Source organism: Colobus angolensis, unplaced genomic scaffold, assembly GCF_000951035.1.
Source record: "Colobus angolensis palliatus isolate OR3802 unplaced genomic scaffold, Cang.pa_1.0 Scaffold19, whole genome shotgun sequence".
In the NCBI taxonomy this organism is placed as follows: domain Eukaryota; kingdom Metazoa; phylum Chordata; class Mammalia; order Primates; family Cercopithecidae; genus Colobus; species Colobus angolensis.
In genome coordinates this window covers 5,966,699-5,989,607 of record NW_012115043.1, presented here as the reverse complement: position 1 = coordinate 5,989,607, position 22,909 = coordinate 5,966,699, and the positions used below count along the sequence as shown (strand labels likewise).

Below are 22,909 nucleotides of genomic sequence, written 5' to 3'. Positions count from 1 at the left end.
TCGCACCTGTCTGAGCCGTAGCAGCCCCAGTCACCTGGCTTCAGGAGCCTGGACTAAGAGACAATGGCAGAACAGAGAGGCCTGGTCGGAGTCCCGGCTGAGTGCCCTGGAGAGAATCACTCAGTCACAGCCTGTTTCCTCAGCTTCAGAACCGGGAGGAAACCAGTCCTTCCTCATAGACAGTGCATGAAAAGCACACAGCCCGGCCTGGCCAGCACCTGGAGAGCGCTCAACCTTGGTGGGCTGAGCAGGCAGTCTCCTCGCTGCTGGCCAAGGAGGCGTGGAGCGGTGGTCAGAATGCAGAGCCTGGAACCTGGCGGCCTGGCCTGGATACAAACTCGGATCCTGTGTGAGGATCAGACTGACCAACTGGCTGTGTGGGCTTTTGGACATTTCCTTCAACTCTCTTTTCTTGGTTTCATTAACTACAAAATGGAGATGACCGGTCAGGCACAGTGGCTCATGCCTGTAATCTCAGCACTTTGGGAGGCTGAGATGGACAGATTGCTTGAGGTCGGGAGTTCGAGACCAGCCTGGCCAACATAGCGAAACCTCGTCTCTACCAAAAATACAAAAATTAGCTGGGTGTGGTGGCGCACTCCTATAATCCCAGCTACTCAGGAGGCTGAGGCAGGAGAATTACTTGAACCCGGGAGGCAGAGGTCGTGGTGAGCTGAGATTGTGCCACTGCACTCCAGCCTCGGCGACAGAGTAAAAAACTCTGAAAAAAATACATTAAATAAATAAAATGGAGATGACGGTCACTAGCATGTCTTCCTCACAGGGAGGGGTGAGGGCTCAGGAACTGCGCCTCGTGTGGCAGAGGTCTGTGGTGTGTGGGGTCTGCTGCAACTATCCCAGGTTCTGGGCCTATGAGGGCCCTGGCCCACCCAGCACCCCAGCCCCTGCCCCAGGGCCTGACACAGCCACCAAAAAACTCCAGGTTCACTTTGGCAATAGGACTTTTATTCAGTCAAAATGAGCAGAGTGTGACAAAACCCAAGTCAGGCCAGGTGACCCCCAGCCCCACCCTTCCCAAGGGAAAGAGGGAGGTTCCCGAGAGAAGCTGCTTTGGGAACAGAGGGGGCACTGCCTTGGAGTTTTGTGGAGCCCTGGGCATCCACACATCATTTGGGAGAAGGGAAGGGACTACCCTTCCCCAAGTCCACACAGACACAGCTCTAGTTTTCTAGGAAAACACCACAAATTCTATCTTCTTCAGCTAATTAACTAAAGTTCAGGGTGGGGGTGTCCCTAGAGGGTTGGGGGTCAGGGACTTTTATGGTCTAATCTCATTCTTAAGGAATACACTTATTTTTTTTTCTTTAAAAAAAAGTTTTTCTTCTGCTATTTAAAAAAATGTTTCTGAGTGTAACCAAAAATAGGTATTTGTTTCCTTGGTTTTCTTTTCTTCTTCTTTAACTAAGTAGTTCAAAGAACAACACAACAGAAAAGAGAAACAAAAAGTCACAAGAACACAACCCTTAACACACCTTGTATAAAAATAGCTTCCGGCCGTGGCTGCTGACAGTGGGTGCTCCCCTGTCGAGAGGTGGATCAGGCTGGCTGTGTGCCTGAGGCTGGGTACCTCTGTAGGGGACACCCACACCCCCTCACCCTCACACACACCCATCCCACACATGGTACATTCCAGGGGCCGGGCCTGCAGGACAGGAGGCAGGCGGCCAGGTGATGCCACCTTCCCAAGCCCAGGTTCCTCATGAGCATCCCCATCAAGGATGGGCTGGCTCAAATGGGAGTGGACAGACAAGACAGGGACAGGCGGTGTGCTGGGAGGTGGCTCGTTTGGACACTTTATACTTCAAGGAACAAATTTCCTCTCATTTTTGGCTTCTTTCACATTTTCTCTCTGCCCAATCCATTTCTATTTCCGTAGGCCACAAGAGTTCCCCTTGGTGGCCTAACCTCTGGCCTCCCCTCTCCGCGAGAGGCAGGTGGGCTGTGGGCAGGAGGGGTGGGGAGGCAGGTCCAGTGACAACACAGCCCACAGAGCCAGCGAGCCTTGAGGTAGACATTTTCTTTCACATCCGCAAATGGGGAAATGCTTTTTTTTTTTTTTTTTTTTTTTTTTTTTTTTTTTTTTTACTCTGGACAACAGTGTGGGAAGGGAGAGGGGGTCCCCATCAAGGGGGCTTGAGGTAGGAGTGCATTCGGGCTCTGTGGGGTAAGGGGGCTGAGGCCACTGCCCCACTGCCCCCAGGACATTCATTCCGGCTGAGGTAGGTGCTGAGAGCCAAAACAGCAAAAATCCATCCTGAGAAAACAAGGTTGGTGGAGGGTGAGAGTGTCAGGGCCCAGCTACAGCAGGGTCATCTTTTGGAGTCTAATTCACCTTCCTCTATCTCTCTCCCTTTTGTTTTTTTTGATTTTAAGTTTTGCTTTTTAAAGAAAAATGTTGGTTCAGTTCCAAGTCACGTGGGTGCCAGGCAGAGGTGAGGGGGCGTCAGCCCAGGGAGGGAACGGGCTCCTGCAGGAACTGCTCCAGCTCCTGATGGGTGTTGCGAGTGGGGGTCCCTGCCAAGGCTGCCTTGGGTTTTGACAACGCAAGAGGCAGTCAGGACAGAAATGCTGGGGAGCCCCCAGGACCATCCAAATCCCACATGACAGTAGAAATCTTGCTTTTGACCTGAGAATGGGTCCCCTCTCCAGCCACCCTCTGGAGCCTGCCAGACACTGGCTACTGTTCAGAGTGAGCTGGCTGGGTAACCCGGGCCTCTGCAGGCCTGGCAGCCTGGCCTTCACTGAGGAGGCCGGGGCCTCCACCTGGGGGTGGTGGGGCAGCCGCCAGGCCTGCGCAGGGGGCCGTGGCCTCCGCTGTCTTCCCCTCCATCAGGCCGCACCCCTGAAGTGGCAGCATGGAGAGCTGGGTCTCCTCACACGGGGCAGGGGCTGCAGGATCCTGCTGGGGAAAGAGCCCGTCACACAGATGTGAGCTTGAGGGCCAGGGCGCCAGGCTCCAACTCAACCCCACTTGGGCCTTAGGGTCTCCAGGTCTCCCTGCCCGACTCAGGGGCACAGAGAGAAGACCTGCAGCTTGACTAAGGCCAATGATTGAGGCCCGTGGCCAAGGTGAAGGGGTGCAGGATCAGAGGGTGACAGTGTCAGAGCCTGAGGCGGGGGCTTGTTCAAGACATGGACACTCACTGTGGGTCTGGGGTCTGGCTGCCCTGCTGCCCCGGCCGGGGGGAACAGCTGCTCCAGCTCCTTCATATCCACATGTTTCTCATCTCGGCCCAGCTGGCCCCGCTCTCCCCGTCTCGCCCCATTTAGGGCCAGAATGCCAGGGTCCCTTTGGCTCCGGGGACCCTGAGGAGGGGACAGCTGGTTTTCCACATCCTTACACAAGAGGACCCTAGGGGTGAGCCAAGAGTTGAGGGGAGGGAGAAAGACAAGAGACAGAGGCAGTGAGCCCACACTCACCTTCTCTAGGCCTAGTCCGCCACACACCAGCCCAGCCCCTCTCCCTGGCCCAGGACCCACCTGCCCCTTTGGCCGAACAGGAGGAAGAGGACACAGAAGATGATGCAGGTGACCCCGATGTGGATGCCGATGACGATGCCTGTAGTGGACGTCTGGTTGGCGGCCTCCTCCTTCCGGCAGTCACATGGTGGGCTCAAGGCTGGGGACAGGGATGGGTTGGAGGCTTTGGCTCTCCAGGTCTGAAGCACTCCTAAACACCCAGCCTCTGGGGGCTCCTCTTCCTTCAGCTGCTCCCACCCCCAAGTGGGAGTGGGAATACCCTTTGACTTTGCCTACAGGACTCCAGCCCAATCTTTTTGGTTCTTTTTACCAGATACTAGCAATAGCATGGACCATTTCATCCTTGCCACAGCTTTGTAAAGTAGGTACTATTATCTCTGTATTATAGAGAAAACTGGGATCAGAGAGGTTAAATAACCTGACCAAGGTCACACAGCCAGCACGTGCATGGCCAAGCTTCAAACTGCAGTCTAAGCCTGTGCTCTCAAGCGTGGCACATGCTATCTCACCCCATTACTTTCCCTGCTTCCCACCCACTCAGCCCTGCACTCCATCCCCAGCCCTCACCTGTCCTCTCAGATGCTCCCCTCAAAGACACAAAGCGGACTGTGGCGTTGCCGTCTCCATGCTGGTTGTAGGCGAGCAGCTTCACCTCGTATACTGCAGTGGGGTCTGGGGGAAGGCAGGGCGGCTGAGTGACTGCCCCTGCCCCACCACGTGCTCTGTCCGAGCCGGGAAAGGGAGGTGACCCCTGTACACCACCTCCTGGCCCTCAGCGCCGCACCCTGCCCAGCCCACTAGGCCCCGGGTTGTGTCTGCCTCACCGAGCTGGCTGAGGTTGTAGGAGGAGACCGTTCCAGGCAGCAGGATGGGGCCGGTGAAGGAGGTCTTGCTTGCTGGGCGGTAAAACAGCTTGAAGCCGCCCTCGTGCTGGGCCAGCCGGGGCCAAGGCTCCCACAGCAGCTGCAGGGAGGAGCTGCCCAGGAGCCGCACTGACAGTGGGGGTGGGGCAGGGGCTGCATGTACAGAAAGAGGCCATGATGTGAGGACCCAGTGGACGCTCTACTTTTCTACTTTCCACCTGTGACCCTGACCCCCAAAAACCTGACAGCCCTCTGGCCTCTGATCCAGGGCATGTGCTTACGAAAGCAGCACCTTCCTATGAATTAGAAAAAGAAGCCCTTTCCTCCAAGTAGACCCAGCCCTGACAGGCTCAGGGCCGGGCACCCAGCACAGTGCACAACCTGAACAAGTGTGCATGGTGGTTCTGCTCTGATACCCTGAGTGCCTGTGGTTTTGTGCTCCACACCCAGGCCTCACCTTCACCCAGGGTGCTGGCTAGGGTGGGCACAGAGGCTGAGCTGGCCCCCCTTGGTGTGTAGGCCTTGATGTAGAAACTGTAGGCTGTGGAGGGCTCCAGGTCGCTGACCAGGTGCTGAAAGGTGCTCTTGCTGACTGCTTCCTGATACTCCAGCTCCGGTGGGTCTGGAGAGGCACAGGGTGGGCAGGGGAGTGTGAAGGACTGGGGGAGTCCTGCCAGCATTGGTGAAATGAGGGCAGCCAGGGTGCCCAGGGGGGACAGCGGGGAGAAGGAAAGGAAGGCATCGGGTCAGGACGTGCAGGATTGGAAGGGATGAGAAATAGTGAATGAGAGAAAGGGGGAGCAGAGCTGGCTGCGCGCACCAGCAGCCTTCCTGATGTGCAGGACGTAGCCGATGATCTCCTTGGTGTTGGCCAGCGGCTCACTCCAGGACACACGCACCTCAGTGGAAGACACAGAGACCGCCTGCACATTGCGGGGAGGCCCAGGGAGCCCCTCAGCCCACAGCACGGTCAGCCTGGCACTGGCCTGTGATGAGCCCGCACTATTCTCAGCCACACACTGGTAGATGGCCTCATCTTCAGGACCGATTCCAGAAATGGTCAGTGTGCTGCAGGGGAGAGAGAGAGCCTCAGGTTCCCTCCTTCTCCCTGGAGGTTGACCAAATCTCCCCATTTGAGAGATGGAGAAACAGTCTTTCCAGGAGACTAATGACTTGTGTGAAATCTCCCAGCAAGTTGGTGGCGGAACTGGGACTCCAACCCAATCTCCAGACTCCCAATTCTGTGCTCTCCCTGGCAGGAGGTGCACAGTCTACTCAGGCCACTCACTCCAGGTCCCCCTTTCCTTGCTCTCCCAGGTCCTCACCCCAGCACACACCACACACGTACCTGTTGTTGTTCTTGAGCCTGACGTGGCCTCCCGGCCCCAGCACCTGTCCATTCTTCAGCCATGTGACGTGAGGCGGCGGCTCACCCTGGGCTTGGCAGGTGAACATGGCTGTGGTCCCAGCTGGCCTGGAGATGGACTGGGGATGCTGCACAAACTCAGCTGGGGCTGCGAGTGGGGTCAGGATGGTGGGAGGGGGGGTACGGACAGAGACAGCTGTGAGTGACGGCATGAGGAAGGGAACAGGGGATGGGACCAGAGAGATACACAGGGCGAGAGGTGGGCTCCAAACACACATCTGCCCCCTGAAGACTCCTCCAGGTGGGGCCCAGCCTCTACTCCTGCCCAGCTCAGGGGATGGCCCACCTCCCTCTTCCCTCCACCCCAGGCAGACCCAAGAGGACTCCTTTATAATGACTATTTAAAAGACTGACATTTGTATCCGAAAGCAATCAAGCTGAGCTCCCTGTTCAGGAAATTGTTAAATAAATAAATGTGCTAATAGGTTTGGCTGCACCTCCAGAAAGCGGTAATGACGGGGGAGATGTATGAGCCTCAGTACCGGGGGCCCCCTCGCCCCTACATTCAATTCTGCTCTCCTCCAATCCCAGGCCTCAAGCCTCTATTAAAACCGGGAAATGAAATGCTCCATCACTTTCATTTGGACAGATTAACGGCACATGGAATGCTAAACAAACGGGCATTTAAGTTCCTAATTCTCCCACTTCCCACCCTTTCCCCCGCCTCATCTCCGGCAGGGAACAACCACAGGAAAACCCTGAAAATGGTCATCCAAGCCCAGTCACGGGGACAGTTAAGCCCCATGGCCAGAGGCCAACTAAAGGACCTGGTTAGCGGCAGGGCCCCGCCCTGCGGAAGGGGAGGCAGCTTTGCGTGCACAGTGAGGCTGCTGGCGACAGCGTGAAAATGACAAGCAGGCCAGGAGCGCACAGGCAGGCAGGTGTGAGCATGGACGTGCCACATGTGTGAATGAAAACAGCACGTGGGGAGACACGTGTGAGCGACACAGGTGGGGACACCAGCTGAGATGAGAAAGTGGAAATGACTCCCCGGGTGTCGGGGCGCCGACGGCCCCCGGAGGGCATGCAGGGGCTGCTGCATGACCAAGACGGTCCACCCATTCCCAATGCAAGCATTAGAAGGGAGAACGCACCACCTTTGGCCTGGCCGGGGGACCGGTGAGGGGCGAAGGGCAGGGCGAGGGCGAGTCCAGGAGACTGGGGTGAGACAGGGCCCTGGGGTTGGGCCTAGGCCAGGAGGAAGGGACTGTGCGGAGATCCCTGCCTTCCTCCCCAGGGTTGGCTGATCCATACCTTGTACCACCAGCCGGCCCTGTGCTGTTCTCCTCACCCGGGTGCCAGGTCTGTTGGCCGCACAGACGTAGACGCCGGAGTGCTGGACCGTCACGTCTGAGATGATGAGGTTTCCCGTGCCCAGCACCTGGATGCCCTCCACCCCAATAGGGCGACCATCTGGGGAGGAAGGGGAGGGGGCATGGCTGAGGGTCAGATATAGATGTGTAAGAAGGAAAGTAAAGGAAACTTCCAGAGGGCTCGCCCTTCCTCCCGTCTTCCAAGGAGCCTCAGTCTTTGACTCTGCCCCTTCCCTCCCAGGCACCTTAACATGGAAAAGGCAGCAGAGTGCGGCACAGAACCCTCGCGCCTAGCAGTGGACGCCCTGTCCTGAGCCTAGCATCACCACTGACTCACGGGCCACCTACAAGGCCCTTCCCTTCTGTTTCACAATCTGTAAAGTAAGGAGTCTGGATTAGATTGACGTTTCCAAGCCTGGTTTTTCTCTCTGGATCCACGGTCACATATCCATTCTATGCCTGGATGGTAAGTCACATCACAGTACCCCTGTGACCTGGTACAGGGGGGACCCAGTTAACTCTGTTTCCCAAACTTGTTAGACTAGTAGGCCATTCCTTCCCGCTTGACAGATCATGCTTTGGGAAATGTTGGACCAGATGGTCCCTGGAGTGCCTAGAGGTTCCTCCTAATGGTGAGGCCACTCTTCCCAGTCTCTCCCAGGGACCCGAGCCCTTCCCCCACCCCCACCAGGATCAGATTAGCACAGTCAGAATACAAGGAGACAGCTCCCCATTCAGGCCCTGAAGTGGTGAAATCTACTCCATTATCCTGCCTGCTGCCCCCTCCCTCCCCATCACTCAGCTGCTACAATGTGGCACAGTCTCCCTGTGAATGCGGCCCCACCCCACCCCCTCCAGAGTTTCCTTCCCGAGTGACCTTTCCGCTCAGACAATGTGGGCCCATCTGCACCCTTTCATTTCTCTCCTTCAGCTGCCTGGGGATTTAGGCTGGGGGACTTAGGGGGCCAGGCTAGAGATTGGGGGGCCCAGAGTGAGGATCTAACAACTGGCTGGGATTTTGAGGGGCTTGGGACTGTACAGCTGAGGAACACGGCCAGGGTATAGAGGACAGGAATTAGCAGGAGGGGACAGATTCTGGGGTGCTGAGGGCTGCTGAAGGGTGCTGGGGTCCCCAAGGCCAGGGTGAGGGGAGGACTGCCAGGATCGGACAAGGTAACCCAGGGAGCTAAGCCATCCCTGCAGGGGGAGGGAGAATAGGGTGGACAAGGGGGCCTCCCTGGTCCTTCCAAGAAAGGGAAACTTACCCTCTTCCCAGATCACAGGGATAGAATGGACCCCCACAGAGAACAAACAGGATTCCAAATTCCCTGGGAGCTGGGTGAGGAGTTTGAGACTGGCCCTCCCAGGGGGTGGGACAGGCTGGGAGGGGCAGGGGCTGTGGGGATGAGGCTCACCCAAGCGGCTCCAGGACACAATGGGGCGCGGGTTGCCCGTGGCGACACACTCAAGCACCGCGGTCTGGTGCACTGTCAGGGTGAGGTTCTCAGGCCCCACGAGGATGGCCGGCTCCTTGTAGGCCCCAGAGCCCGAGCCTGGGAGGAAGACGCCACATTTCCTCACTTCAGCTGGGTACTTTCCTGCTTCTTCACCCCACCCACAGCCCAGGACACAGCGGGTGGGAAACAAACAGCAGCCCAGAAACCAGGTCCTGTGGGTAGAGAGATACCAGCGGACCAGGACATTCTGGACATCCGTCCCTCTCCTGCTGGCCCTGCGGGACTGTCAGCAATGGGGGAGTCCTGGACACCAGCACAGGATGGGATTCCCAGGGGGAAATGAGCCAGAGATCCAGCCTCAGATTCCTGTGCACCCTCACGCCAGGCAGCACAGAGCCCGGCACTCTGCACGCACGTGGCTGAGAAGGCTGCAGAGGCCAGTTGAAGCGGGTTGATCTAAGGTTGGGGGAAAGGGCCGAAGGACCCTCACCTGACACGGTGAGCCTGGCCCCGTGGCTGATCCGGATACTGGCGATGTTTGAGGCCACGCAGTGGAAAATGCCACTGTCCTCAGCTCGAAGTCCTGTGATCTGCAGGACCCCCTTGGGCAGCAGTGTGTACCTGTTGAGGGGAGGGACACAGTTGGCCACCAGCACAGCCACTGACATAATCAGCCACAAAGACTCTGGGCATCCAAGACACAGCCCAGGCCCCAAGCACTGCACCGTCCCAACATCATCAGACTCACACTGGGACTTTCGAAGGTGGATATACCCTCAATTCCAGCCTTGACAACGATCACACACGATCCTCAGACACATCCATGAGCCTAGAATCTGGGCCCAGCAAATCATGTGGATACGCAGTCTAAACTGCGGTTGCAGAAACACCACTGTCTCAGGCACCTGTGGGCACCAACCAGCTCCCAGAGCCGCGAGCAGTCCTTCTCTAAGGCCAGAGTCACTGGCCAACTCTTTGTCCTCCCTCTGTCTTTCCCACACGTGACTCACCTCTCATTGTCCGTGTCAACTGGGACTCTGTTCTTCTCCCACGTGATCAGAGGTTTGGGAAGCCCATGGATTTGGCACTGGAAGCGGGCCACGCCACCCTCCTCACCCACGGTGGCCTGGGGATGCACGTGGAAGTCCGACATGGCTAGGGGAAGAGAAGTGTATGAGTGCGGTGCGCTGCTGAGGGCAGAGGGGAGGGGAGAATGGGCTGCAGTGGAGTCACAGGCACGGAGACCTGGAGCCCACTTCATCAAGGGGCAGGAGTTTTCCTGCGAGAGCAATAGCTTGGGGGGCCCATCAGCACTTACTCCAGCCTCCAATAGCTAGGAAACATCTCCCCTAACAGGTGGTATAGGCTGGGCTGGGATACTTTGTAAAAAGTCTGGACAAACTTCTGGATAACAAACCTCTAATAAGGAAATCCTGGGCTGTTCAGACTTCCCTTGGAGACCTTGGTCCCCCAAAACTGACCCATGAAGGCCAATCAGACAAAGCCCTGCTCCTAAGCCCCACACCCCACTTTTTCAGCTTTCACATTCATCTTCCTAAACTCTCCCTAAGGCAGGCAAGGGCTCAGATCCTCAGTGCTTCACATTTTATAGAATTGGAAGCTGAGGCTCAGAGAAGGGAAGCAACTGGTCCAATGTTGCCCAGCAAGGACACTGGTCATCAGGCCCTGGTTACCAGGCCCGGGAGCTTTTTTTTGGTTCCTCCTCCTCCTCTTCCTCCTCCTCCTCCTCCCACCCCCCAGTTCATCTGCAGTCTCTCGATGCACCCCAAGAGGGTGTTGCATCCATCCAAGGTGACAAGCCTCTCAGAAGACTGTCAGACCTACCAATCTACATTTCAATGTGTCATAAATATTCAGGGACCCCTCCCCACCTTTTGGGGATCTGAACTAACCGCTTGAACTCTGGTCTGCAGAGATCATCAGTGCAGAGGGGCTGTGGTGCACCCTCCCCTCCCAGTGACAGGCTGGTTAAGTGTTCCTGCCCACCCCCGTTTCCACCCATGCCCAGACCCCACCCTGTAATGCCTGGGGAAGGAGCCCCTCCCACTCGGGTTCCCAGCTTCAGCACCAGGGCTGCGATTTCATTAAAATCCACTTTGCTTCAAGTGCGGGAAGGCGGTACACCATCTGTCCAGGCAGGCAGCCCCTCGTCTCAGGCACTCCATCAACTGGGACAGTTGCTCCCCTCCCAGAGGAAGCCCTCCCCCACAGCAGCAGGGACACTGGAGCTCATCCTGGCTCCTGCTCCTGGCTCCCTGGTGTGGACAGGCCACCCTCCCTGTGGCCCCCATGCCCCATCTCAGGCCCCCTCAATCCACCAGCCTGATCTGGCCTCCAGGGTGGCCCAAAAGGCAAGCCTTTGTGCCCTTCCACCCAGAGTCTCTGAGGGCTGGCTCCTTTGTGGCGTGTTCTCCATCTCATTTGCATGTGGTTCATTAAATATAAACATGCATAAAAAATCCCCCGCCCTGCTTCCTCGTCTTTGAGGGCCTCCTGGGAGTGTGGCTGATGGGTATGTGCGCCTCTTTGTACATGTGTGCAGGGCTGTGTCTCCGTGTATGTGGTCTGAGTGTCCGCATCTGGACAGGAATCCGTCCACTGCTGCGGGGGGTGTGTACCTCTGGTTCGGTGCAGGTAATCAATCACACACATCCCCACGTAGGTACAGCCCTTATAAACAGTACCTTGGGGCCCTGGGGGTGGGAGGTGGGGGGTAAGTGTCCCAGCTGGTGCTCCCATCAGGCTTGGTGAGAGGATCCCCAGGGAGCACTGGGAGGTCAGCCTTCCTGGTCTCAGGCCAAAGACTGTGTTTGGCCAAGGGAGGTCAGCCCAGGGTCTTGGGGGAGGGGGGCCAGGGTGCTGCTGGAGCCTCTCTACTGCCTCTAGCCCTCCACCTCCAGGAAGGCAACTGGGTGCCATGAGCCCAGGGAGTGGAGAGGGCATCCAGGCTCCCGGGTCAGCTGTCTACGTCCCCCAGGCCCTGCTCCTTCGAAGATGGGGAGCTGCCTGCCTCCTCCTCACTCCAGCTGGAGAGGAGCTCGCAGTCCCCCAGGGACCTGGGGTGGGGACTAATGGCTCTGCTGACTACAGATGCCTCCTCATTAAGGAACGAATCCTTTTGTGCTTCTAGTCCCATTCTGGGCTCCCTGGAGGCACCCACTGCTAGAAGCTGGCCTGAGGAAATATACAAGGGAAAGGGCTTCTTCTTATCAGGGTGCTAGGGATGGAGAAAGTCTGGCTTCCACTGCCTGGCTCCCTCCTCCTCCCCCCAGCACTAAGCAGCCACAGCACAGTTGGACATGGAGCTAGAGCTGGAAGGGTCACAGGTATGGAGCCAGTCTGATATCCTTCACTGTGTACAGTGCAACTGACTCCTACGGGTCCCCTGGGGCCACCTGGATGCAGTTAAGTCCACCTCCTGTTCACATTTCCCATCCATCAGAGCAGCACCTTGCTGTACCTCTCCATCAGCTTTACTTGGTTACAGTTCTGCTAAACATTTAATTTGAAGGGTAGTTTTGCCTTTAAGAGTAATTGAAAACCATGAATCTGAAGCTAATCTATTTTAGGAAGGGGAAACTGAGGCCTAGGCTCTCTGCTGGGATGTCCCTTAGTTCTGCAACAAGTTTCTCACTCTCCAAAGCCAGGTAACCACAGAGTGGACTGCATGTTGGACTAGCTTCTTCTCACTGTGTGGAGGAAAGGTAATGAGCTCTAGGGAAGGCTCTTCACCCCCACCCCTGGGAGTCCAGCTGGCTGCACAGGTGTGGTCCAGGAAGGGCAGGTGCAAGAGGAGGGTGTGGTCCTCTTCATCTGAGGCTCCTCCTTCCCTCCCTTCCTTATACCCTCTCTCAGCTTTTTGGTCAGTCCTGCATATTCCTTAGGCGTCCCAAGATTTCTGTGAGACCCTGGGCAGGCAGCGTCCTCTCAGCCACAAATGAAGGGAGTGGACGAGCCACTCTTCAGGGCTCCTCCAGTCCTGCCTCCCCATCTGTCTTCATGAACAGGATTCACAATCTCTGGGCCAGCAAACTCAGCTTAGCTGGAGTCTCCTAAAATCTTCCATGTACGTCTGGTTCATAAGCAATAGTATTTTTTCTTTTTTTTTCCTTTTGAGACAGGATCTCACACTGTCACCCAAGCTGATGTGCGGTGGTGTGATCCTAGCTCACTACAGCCTTGACCTCCCAGGCTCAGGTAAACCTCCCACCTCAGCCTCCTGAGGAGCTGGGACCACAGGTGCATACCACCACGCCCAGCTAATTACATTTTTTTTTTTCTTTTTGAGATGGAATCTTGCTCTGTCGCCCAGGTTGGAGTACAATGGCATGATCTCAGCTCACCGCAAACTCCGCCTCCCAGGCTCAAGCGACTCTCCTGCCTCGGCCTCCCGAGTAGCTGGTACTACAGGTGCACACCATCATGCCCAGCTAATTTTTGTATTTTTAGTAGAGATGGGCTTTCACCATGTTAGTCAGGCTGGTCTCAAACTCCTGACCTCGTGATCCGCCCACCTTGGCCTCCCAAAGTGCTGGGATTTCAGGCATGAGCTACTGCACCTGGCCAATTTTTGTATTTCTTATAGAGACAGGGTCTCCCTATGTTGCCCAGGCTGGCACAGGATTTTTTTCTTTAGGAAGTTTGAGGAAAAGGGATGTTGGGGCCACTTCAGCCCCCTCAGGGTGGAACATGTTTGATTCACAAGTGTGTTTATGCCCTGGCTTGTGCCAGGAAGCCACAGAGCTGGGTGGACTGTCCCTCATTATGTCTCTCTAGGGAGAGGGTCCCTGGGCAAACCTGAGGAAGTGGGGCTGAAGGCCGGACCTCAGGGCACCCTGAGATCTGAACGAGTCACCCTGCAGGCCACTGCGTTGCTGATGACAGTACAGACCAGCTAGTGTGTTAGCACTGAGTATTTATGTCTGGTGCTGGTGGTATTGTGTCTGTGGCTGGTGCACCTGACAGTGGTGCTGTCACTTTGGCTCTTCATGTTTACACTCCTGTGGATATGTGTTGGCCTGGTGGGGACAGTTTTGGGGGATGATGGGCAATGGTCTTCCAGGTGTGAGGGCCAGAGAAAGCGACAGGGAGGACAAAGTCCTGCTTGGCAGTAGGTGGGGAGAAAGGAAGAAGGCACCTTTGTCTACAGCGATCTGGGAAGGAATCTCCCAGCCCTGCCCTGCCCCCACCAGAGGTGCGACCAGGTTGTGGGGAGAGACAGAGGGCAGAAAGTGAGCTTAGCAATTCACAGGAGTGGAAGGGAACAGAACACAGGCAGGAAACAGTTCCTGGACACCTCTATCAATCACCCAAGGGGAGGGGCCTCCTGAGAGCCAGATCTGGGGCCGCTCAGGGAGGGGAGGGGGACTCTCTTCCTGGTCCAGGACCTCTGGTGAGGTCAGGCCTGGATCTGATTAGACAGGCTCCAGGGGGAGGTGGGGGGCAGCAAAGGGTCGAGGTAGAGTGCTGGGGAGGAAGCTCAGGCCCCCCACCCTTTGGCCACAGCCAGACTCCTATCCGGTGTGTGATGGTAAAAAAATCTGGGGGCATGTTTGGATGGAGAGTCCAAAACATAACCTTTGCAAAAGCGAGGGGCCCTGAGGCTCTGAGGTGCCGGCTGTCCCCACCTCATATAGCCATTCAAGAGGGGCAGTTGTGAACCACAGACTCTTCCGAAGGCCACCAAGGCCTGTTCCCTCCTTGTATCCATCCCTGCCAGAGACCAGGGACACGCAGCCTTCTGGATGTCCAGCCCCTCCTCAGACAGGTGGGATGATTACCATGTTTTTGCTTACTCCACACACACGCCTGAAGCCCACACACTTCTCCCCACTGCCCCCAACTTTTCCCTTTAGAACCACATTTTTTCTTTTTTGAGATAGAGACTCACTCTATCACCCACGCTGCAGTGCAGTGGTGTGATCTCAGCTCACTGCAACCTCTGCCTCCTGGGTTCAAGGAATTCTCCTGCCTCAGCCTCCCGAGTAGCTGGGACTACAGGCGTGTACCACCATGCCTGGCTAATTTTTGTAATTTTAGTAGAGACAGGGTTTTGCCATGTTGGCCAGGCTGGTCTCAAACTCCTGACCTCAAGTGATCCACCTGCCTCAGTCTCCCAAAGTGCTGGGATTACAGGCATGAGCCACCACCCGGCCCACATTTTCCAATATAGTGGCCAGCTATTAAGCACTTGAAATGTGGCCAGTCCAAATCGAGATGGGCTGTAAGTATCAAATATACATTGGATTTTGAAGACCTAGTATTAAAAAAAAAGAGAGAGAGAAAAGACCCTAATCTTAGGGAAATGCAGATCAAAACTACAATGGGATGTGTACTATCAAAAATACAGAAAATAGCAACTGTTGATGAGGATGTGGAGAAATCAAAACACTTGTGCACTGTTGGTTGGGATGTAAAACGGTGCCGCTGCTGTGGAACACAGTATGATAACGCCTCCAAAAATTAAAAATAGAATCAGCATGTGATCCAGCAATCCTACTTCTGCGTATATACCGCAAAGAACTGAAAGCAGGGTCTCAAAGAGATATTTGATAGTGTCTATAGCAGCATTATTCACAATAGCTAAAAGGTGAAAGAAACTTGTGTCTGTTGACAGATGGATAAACAAGATATGCTGTATCCATAGAGTGGAATATTATTCAGCCTTAAAAAGGAGGAAATCCTGACACATGCTAATGAACCTTGAGGAGGACACTATGCTAGGTGAGATAAGCCAGTCACAAAAAGATACTGCATAATTCTACATATATGAGGTACCTAGAGCAGTCAAATTCATAGTCCACAGAGCCTTACATCATCAGAGGACTTGGAGTAAATTTCAGTCATCAACATCCCATGTCTGTGCTGTCCAATGTGGTAGCCACAAGCCACATGTGGTCATTTATTTATTTTTTGAGACAGAGTCGTGTTCTGTCACCCGGGCTGGAGTACAGTGGTGCGATCTCAGCTCACTGCAACCTTCACCTCCCAGGTTCAAGCGATTCTCATGCCTCAGCCAAGTAGCTGGGGTTACAGGCACCTGCTAGCACGCCTGGATAATTTTTTGTATTTAGTAGAGATGGGGTTTTGCCCTGTTGGCCAGGATGGTCCTGAACTCCTGGCCTCCAGTGATCCTCCCACCTGGGCCTCCCAAAGTGTTGGGATTAACAGGCCTGAGCCACCATGCCCAGCCTCACCTGTGGCCCTTTAAATTAGAATTACAGCCAGTTGCGGTGGCTCATGCCTGTAATCCCAGCACTTTGGGAGGCCAAGGTGGGTAGTTCACATGAGGTTGGGAGTTCAAGACTAGCCTGAACTGGAGAAACCCCATCTCTACTGAAAATACAAAATTAGCCAGGTGTGGTGGCACATGCCTGTAATCCCAGCTACTCAGGAGGCTGAGGCAGGAGAATCGCTTGAACCCAGGAGGCGGAGGTTGCTGTGAGCCGAGATAGCGCCTGGGCAACAAGAGCGACACTCCGTCTCAAAAAAAAAAAAAAAAAAACTTAGAATGACATACAATTAAAAAATTTAGTTCCTTCCTCTCACTAGCTCCATTTCAAGTGCTCAGCAGCCACAAGTGGTTACTGGCTACACTATGGGTCAGCACCAATAGAGAGCTTCAGTCATCACAGAGAAGTCTACCGGATAGCACACTGGTCCAGACCCGAGGCAAGGACGTGGACTCCCCTACCTCCCCTACTGCCTTCTCTCCTGCTCATGGTCTCTCTGGCTGTCCCACCAGGGAGCACCCCTCCTCTCCATCCTCATCACTGGCCAGCCTTGCCCCTGCCCACACCCTCCCCTCTTAGACACGTGGACTCAGAGGCTGATGACGAGGCCCACACCGGATCCCACGCTAAGACTGTCACGCTGCAGGGCAAGGAAGGCCTCACATGGAAAGATTTCCGTTCCCAGTGAGGAAATACTTGCTAAAAACTGTTTTTACTTTTGTGTTTTTTTTTTTTCTTTTTTTTGAGACAGGGTCTTGCTCTATCGCCCAGGTTCACCTCGACCTCTTGGGCTCAGAACTGTTTGAGGTAGTAGTACAGGGAGGAGATTAATGGTAAAGGTTCTGGAATCGTACAGAACTGAGTTCAAATCTCAGCACCACCATTATGAGCTGTGGGATCTTGGGCAAGTGACAGAATCTCTGGAAATCTCTATTGTCTCACTTATAAAACAGGGAAGATCACAGCTCATGTCGCTAGAGCCACTGCAATAGGGGGATTCAATGAGCTATGTTCGTAAACTGCTTAGCGCAGGCCTTGGCAGAGAGCAAATACTGGCTGGCTATCTATTCTTGAGGGAAGATGGTATAATCTTGAGTTAAAAGGGAACTGAGAGGTTGTGGAAGAGCAGGGCGGGGGGTCAGGAAGAAATGGTGGTGGCTCTCTTCTCCCTTTAAAGGGCAGCCTCTTTCCTCAGAGGGGATGAGGCTCAGAGAGTGTGTGATGGAGCTCAAGCTGTCTGGAGAAGGGAGTAAAAACTGGATTTGCAAGGCCTGAATGGTGTGGGAACAGGATATGGGGCGGGGGGGGGGGGGCGGCGAGCAGCAGGGTATAAACCGGAGCCTCTTCTACCTTACTTCTGCCTGGGGGCTTCACAGGGGTCCCAATAGACAAGCTGTCAGTTGGAAGAGGCCACTGGGTAATTGAGGCCTTGATTTCTCTAGTAAAATGTTTATGAAGCCTATAAACCCAGCCCTTTATTGGCCAGGCTCATTCCGGGGGTTGGATGTGGCTCTCCGAGGTATAGTTAAAACACCTGCTGAACTCAGGCACCCGATGGCTACTCTGGCCTCCACACGGACCCACTGGAGCCACCAGGAAGAGTGCTAGTGGGGCACAGCTGGGGCAAGACGGCCCCTGGAGGGCAAGGAGGCCAGCCATGTCGAATGCTCTTTAAACTCCTCAAGGCACCTGCAAATGTCCCATCTCTAAAAGTCTATGAGGAGAAAGGTGGTGGAGAGAACCCTGAATCTGGGAGAGGCTGGCCACTTGCTCAGGGTCCCTGGTGGGGTAGTGGTCTTGTCAGCAGGGTTCTCTGGCCCAGGCTCACCCTTCCCAACCCTCTGTCCCATGTACCCATCATTCGGGTCCCCACTTAGCCCCTGACTTTGGTTCTGCTAGGGAACAATCCCCACACTGACTGGCTGTGATCATCTGGGGTGGGGGAAGCGTGACTTACTTCCCTGGGCTTCTAAAGGAGTGTCTGAGAGTTGAATGAAGGCTCTGAACCCAAAAAGTATGTTCTGAGAAAGGGGAAGGCTATGTGGCATCTGGGTGTTGGAGTGGGTGGGAGTGGGTATGGGAGGACAGGTGTCTGGCATTTACAAATAGCCTCAGGGGACTGTGGTGGCTTCGCTGGGGGTGACTAACCCATCTGGGACTTTGCCTAGTGACCCTGCTCTGAGGAGCCTCTGGATGCCTTTGTCTGCCTTCTTGGCCTCCTCATGTCCTTCACCCCCTGCCTTGGGCCCCTGAACCCCAGCCCCTCCCTCCTCCCTCCCTTGTTACCACCAGCTCACCACTCCCCCACACCCAATTCTAACACAAAAGGCAACTTTGTCTTTCAAGTCAGCAGCCATAAATCCACATCTCTCCCCTCTCAGCCACCTCTGACAAACAGGGGCCTGGATGAAGGAGAGGTGGGGGGCAGTGGGAGGTTGGATTCCGCTTTGGGAATGTCCCCCCATCTAGCTGTTGGTCCCCTGGCTGGCGGACTGGGTGAGATGGACTGCAAGGCCAAAGGCGTGGCTGCAGGGGAGGCAAAAGGGCTCTCAGCAGCCTCTAGGCTAGACTTTTACAAGCCAAGGGGAATAAAACCGCTTAAAGCCCTGCTTTTAATTACTCAGCCCCATAATTTGGAGGCTCCAGTTCTTCCTCCAGATCAAGCCATGAGCAACTCCTCCCTCAGTGGAGGGTGTGAAGTGTGCCTGGGGGTGTGTGCTGTGGGATGCAGGCAGGGCGCCTGCCTCAGACAGCCCAGGGACTAGGGGTGCACTGCCCTGCATTTCATGGTAGCCTCTCACAATGAGGGAGGAGGGAGAGGGAGAAAAGCATCTCCTGCTCCATGTGACCACCCCACCAACCCCACGGCCAGGTTTTCAAAAGCAGTCCCAGTTTCAAGTATTTTGCCCTGTTTTCATCCTACATATCAGGCAATGAGGCAGGATGTGTCCTGGTTTTTGGTTTGGGAAATATAGTCATCTGTTCTATTTACACAGCAGACCCACTGAGTCAACTGTAAGCATTCATTCAACAGATACTTACTGAATGCTAATGTGTCAGACAGGACGTTCTGGCACCCCAGGAGCAAACTCTCTCCATCCCACAAATCCGTCCTTAGATGTGCACACCTAAGCTCCTAAGAAACATCAGAAGGATGACGGCCAGGTGCAGTGGCTCACGCCTGTAATCCCCAGAACTTTGGGAGGCCGAGGTGGGCAGATCGCTTGAGCCCAGGAGTTTGAGATCAGCTTGGGCAACATGGTGAAATCCTGTCTCTACAAAAAATACACAAATTAGCCAGGCATGGTGGTGAGTGCCTATAGTCCCAGCTACTCAGGAGGCTGAGGCAGAAGAATCGCTTGAGTCCAATAGGTTGAGGCTGCAGTGAGCTGTGACTGCGCCACTGCCCAGGTAACAGAGTGAGACCCTGTCTCACACACACACACGCACACACACACAAATACAAAATAAATAAGAAAAGAAAGAAAGAAAAAGAAAAGAAAAGAAAAAACAAACATCAGAAGGATGAAAGCACCAGAGCCAGGAAGGTCACTGTCACAGTAATATGGTTCTGAAAAACAAAGACCTGCAAAGGCCATCAATGGGCAAAGGTTAGATATTACTTCCATCTGTATAACTCTGAGAGGTAGGGATTACTAGCCCTTCTAAGTTAGGTAACTTGCCCATGGTCACACAGCCAGTCAGTGATGTTAAGGCAAACATTTGGACTTATAATGGTCTGACTCAAAATCCAAGGGTCTTTGCCTTCATCACAAAGCTGTCCTCAGTGGGGAAATATATATTCAAATGACCCTTAAACATCACTGATGAGGCCTAGACTCACCCAGAAAAACACAGAGGCACATAACCTCTATGTTGCTAGACCCTTACTGCCACCCTTCCTACTCATATTCAGAGTCACCCATGACACAGCAGGCTTCACTTCAACTCCCCCAGGGTTTAGTGGTAGGTTTTATAGAGAGTAACTAATGCAAATAAGCACCATGATAAAGTGGTATTATCACCCCCACTAATGGGCACTGTGCTGCCACATGACTCCTAATTTCTATGAATACAGGCATATAAACAACCAAGATGGCTCTTCCTTGAGCACTTCCAACTCTGCCCTCCAGCAGATCTGAGCTGTGAAGCCTTGCGAGGGTGGGCCTCGCAAGGTCTGTGCCTGTAGTCTAGCCCATTGGGTTGTATAAAATACAGAATTTGTTTTTCTGTTTTGAGGGGCTTGGGGGGAAGCACTGTGAAATGCTAGTTAGTGGCTTCCATGGAGTAAAAGGGTGGCCACAAGACTCAGCTCTTTTTTTTTTTTTTTTCTTGAGACAGAGTCTTGCTCCGTCGTCCAGGCTAGAGTGCAATGGCATGATCTCGGCTCACTGCAGCCTGCAGCCTGCAGCCTCCACCTCCTAGATTCAAGTGATTCTCCCACCTCAGCCTCCCAAGTAGCTGGGATTACAGGTGCCCGCCGTCATGCCTGGCTACTTTTTTTGTATTTTTAGGAGCAATGGGGTTTCACCATGTTGGCCAGGCTGGTCTTGAACTCCTGACCTCAGGTGATCTGCCTACCTTGACCTCCCAAAGTGCTGGGATTACAGGCATGAGTCATCATGCCCGGCCGAGACTCAGCTCTTTTAACAACTGGATATGTGATCTTGGCAAAGGCAAAGCCCCTCTTTGAGCCTCTTTTCCCTCCTCTATAAAATGGGGAAATGTGAGTTGGACAGCTCAGTTACTGGGTCTCATCCAGTAACTTTGAGGCACATCTGCTTCCAAATACCAGTCAATGGTTCATGGTCAGGGGCTAGGAGATGACTTGGAATTCCTCTCTGCCTTGGACTTGAAAATGTCCAGGCCCAGCAGAGCCCCTCTCCACAGACTGTGCGTCTCTACCGGTGTCAGGGTCACCAATCTTCCTTATGTAAACCTGCCCAGTCCCACAATATTCCTAACTTCCGTCGTTCTGGTCAGGACATCGGATCTCCCTCACCTCCCGGAAGGGTGTCTGGTTAGAGGGGCCCAGGCTGCAGCTATTAAGTAAATTGCTTTCACATGATCACAAGGACAACTCAACAAAAACAGATACTTCCCCTGAATTTCCAGAACCATATATTAGGATTTGTAGGAACTAATATAGTTGGGGTTTAGGTAACAGAGAGGCAGGTTGAGATCAGCTCCTGGCTCCGTCACAGATTCCCTCTGTGACCTTTCGGTTCCAACCTTGGTTTTCTCATCTGTAAAATGGGAGTGGGGCAGGAGAGACAAATAATCTCTAAGGTCCATACTAACATTAAGATGCTAGGATAACACTGGGTAAAGTGGCCCCTTTCCATCTGTCAGAGGCCTCTGAACCAGAGTAACTCCATCTTAAACAGGAGCTGGGTGAAACGAGGCTGAAATCTACTGGGCTGCATTCCCAGATGGGTAAGGCCCTCTAAGTCAAAGGATGAGATTTTGTCAGCACAAAATACAGGTCATAAAGACCTTTCTGATAAAACAGGTGACGGCCGGGCGCGGTGGCTCATGCCTGTAATCCCAGCACCTTGGGAGGCCGAGGCAGGTGGATCACCTGAGGTCAGGAGTCCGAGACCAGCCTGACCAACATGGCGAAACCCTGTCCCTACTAAAAATACAAAAACTAGCTGGGCGTGGTGGCGCATGCCTCTAATCCCAGCTACTTGGGAGGCTGAGGCAAAGCAGGAGAATTGCTTGAACCTAGGAGGTGGAGGTTGCAGTGAGCTGAGGTCATGCCATTGCACTCTAGCCTGGGTGACAAGAGCGAAACTTCGTCTCAAACAACAACAACAACAACAACAACAACAAACCAGGTTGCAGTAAAGGAGCTGGTCCACGCCCAATAAAACCAAAATGGACACGAGAGTGACCTCTGATCATCCTCACTGCTACACACTCCTACCAGCGCCATGACACTTTACAAATGCCATAGCAACGTCAGGAAGTTACTCTATACAGTCTAAAAAGGGGATACATTAATAATCCACCCTTTGTTTAACATATCATCAAGAAATAACCATAAAAATGAGTAACCACCAGCCCTTGGGGCTGCTCTGTCTATGGAGTAGCCATTCTTTTATTCCTTTACTTTTTTTTATAAACTTGCTTTCACTTTGTACTGCAGACTTGCCCTGAATTCTTGCTTCGCAAGATCTGACAACCCTCTCTTGGGGTCTGGATTGGAACCTCTGTCCTGTAACATATTTCTGGCCATCACAGAAGGACTATAGTGCAGAAACGCTTACCCAACGGCTACCTTTGGGTAAGTGTTGGGGTCCTGTAACATATTTCTGGCAAACAGTGGAAGGGACGATACTGAGGAGACACCCCAACCCAAAGGAAATAGACTGCAGGGCTGATTGGAAGACTTTGGGTAAGTGATTCGGTATCCAGGTAAAGAATGGGATTGGGTTAGTGGCCCAACTTCAGGGAGTTAGAGTCTCTTCAAGACGGAGTGGGTTAAAGGCCCCTCTTAATAAAAGGCAAGGACACTTGAGCAACCCTGGGTTAGAGGCCCGACTTAGGAGGGTTAGAGTACCTTCTAAGATTTAGGGGGTTAGAGGCCCCTCTTGGTAAAGTCCCTCTTGTCTAAGAACAGGTTTGGCACTATGGGATGTTAACTGCTATCTCTTTGGATTAAGCTGCTTTGCACTCTTTGCTGATGGCTGTGGGTTATAGGATTAGGCATGTACAGGATCTTGGGACATGGGGAGCTTTTTCCTCCCTAAAATGGGAAACTCAAGAGCTGCTAGGGTTGCTAGAAAAGAACCCTGCTTGACCGACAGCAGCCATCTGAACTTTTCACTGTCACTGCAATGCGTGGGTCTTTCTCTGGCCTCCCTGATCATTTCGCTTTCCCCACCCTGCCACAGGCAATGCTTTTCTTTCTCTCCTTTCTCTTTCTTATCTTTTTTTTTTTTTTCCTGAGACGGAGTCTCGCTCTGTCCCCCTGGCTGGAATGCAGTGGCGTGATCTCGGCTCACTGCAAGCTCCGCCTCCTGGGTTCACACCATTCTCCTGCCTCAGCCTCCTGAGTAGCTGGGACTACAGGCGCCCGCCACTGCGCCCA

The 22,909-nt window shown here is 53.9% G+C and overlaps 1 protein-coding gene across 1 annotated transcript in view; it reads right to left on the bottom strand.

The window, feature by feature from the left end:
* Window positions 1-1,611: 1,611 nt before the first annotated feature.
* IGDCC3 (immunoglobulin superfamily, DCC subclass, member 3) overlaps window positions 1,612-22,909 on the bottom strand; it is a 55,659-nt gene continuing 34,361 nt past the window's right edge. The window contains exons 2-14 of the mRNA XM_011940390.1: window positions 9,571-9,715; window positions 9,051-9,181; window positions 8,519-8,656; window positions 7,045-7,203; window positions 5,713-5,878; window positions 5,185-5,432; window positions 4,822-4,986; window positions 4,326-4,517; window positions 4,069-4,173; window positions 3,502-3,640; window positions 3,357-3,373; window positions 3,166-3,239; window positions 1,612-2,920 (exon numbers count right to left, since the gene is read on the bottom strand). Of these exons, the coding sequence (XP_011795780.1) occupies window positions 2,699-2,920; window positions 3,166-3,239; window positions 3,357-3,373; window positions 3,502-3,640; window positions 4,069-4,173; window positions 4,326-4,517; window positions 4,822-4,986; window positions 5,185-5,432; window positions 5,713-5,878; window positions 7,045-7,203; window positions 8,519-8,656; window positions 9,051-9,181; window positions 9,571-9,715 (1,901 nt within the window). The 3' untranslated portion in view covers window positions 1,612-2,698. The remainder of the gene's footprint in view (window positions 2,921-3,165; window positions 3,240-3,356; window positions 3,374-3,501; window positions 3,641-4,068; window positions 4,174-4,325; window positions 4,518-4,821; window positions 4,987-5,184; window positions 5,433-5,712; window positions 5,879-7,044; window positions 7,204-8,518; window positions 8,657-9,050; window positions 9,182-9,570; window positions 9,716-22,909) is intronic.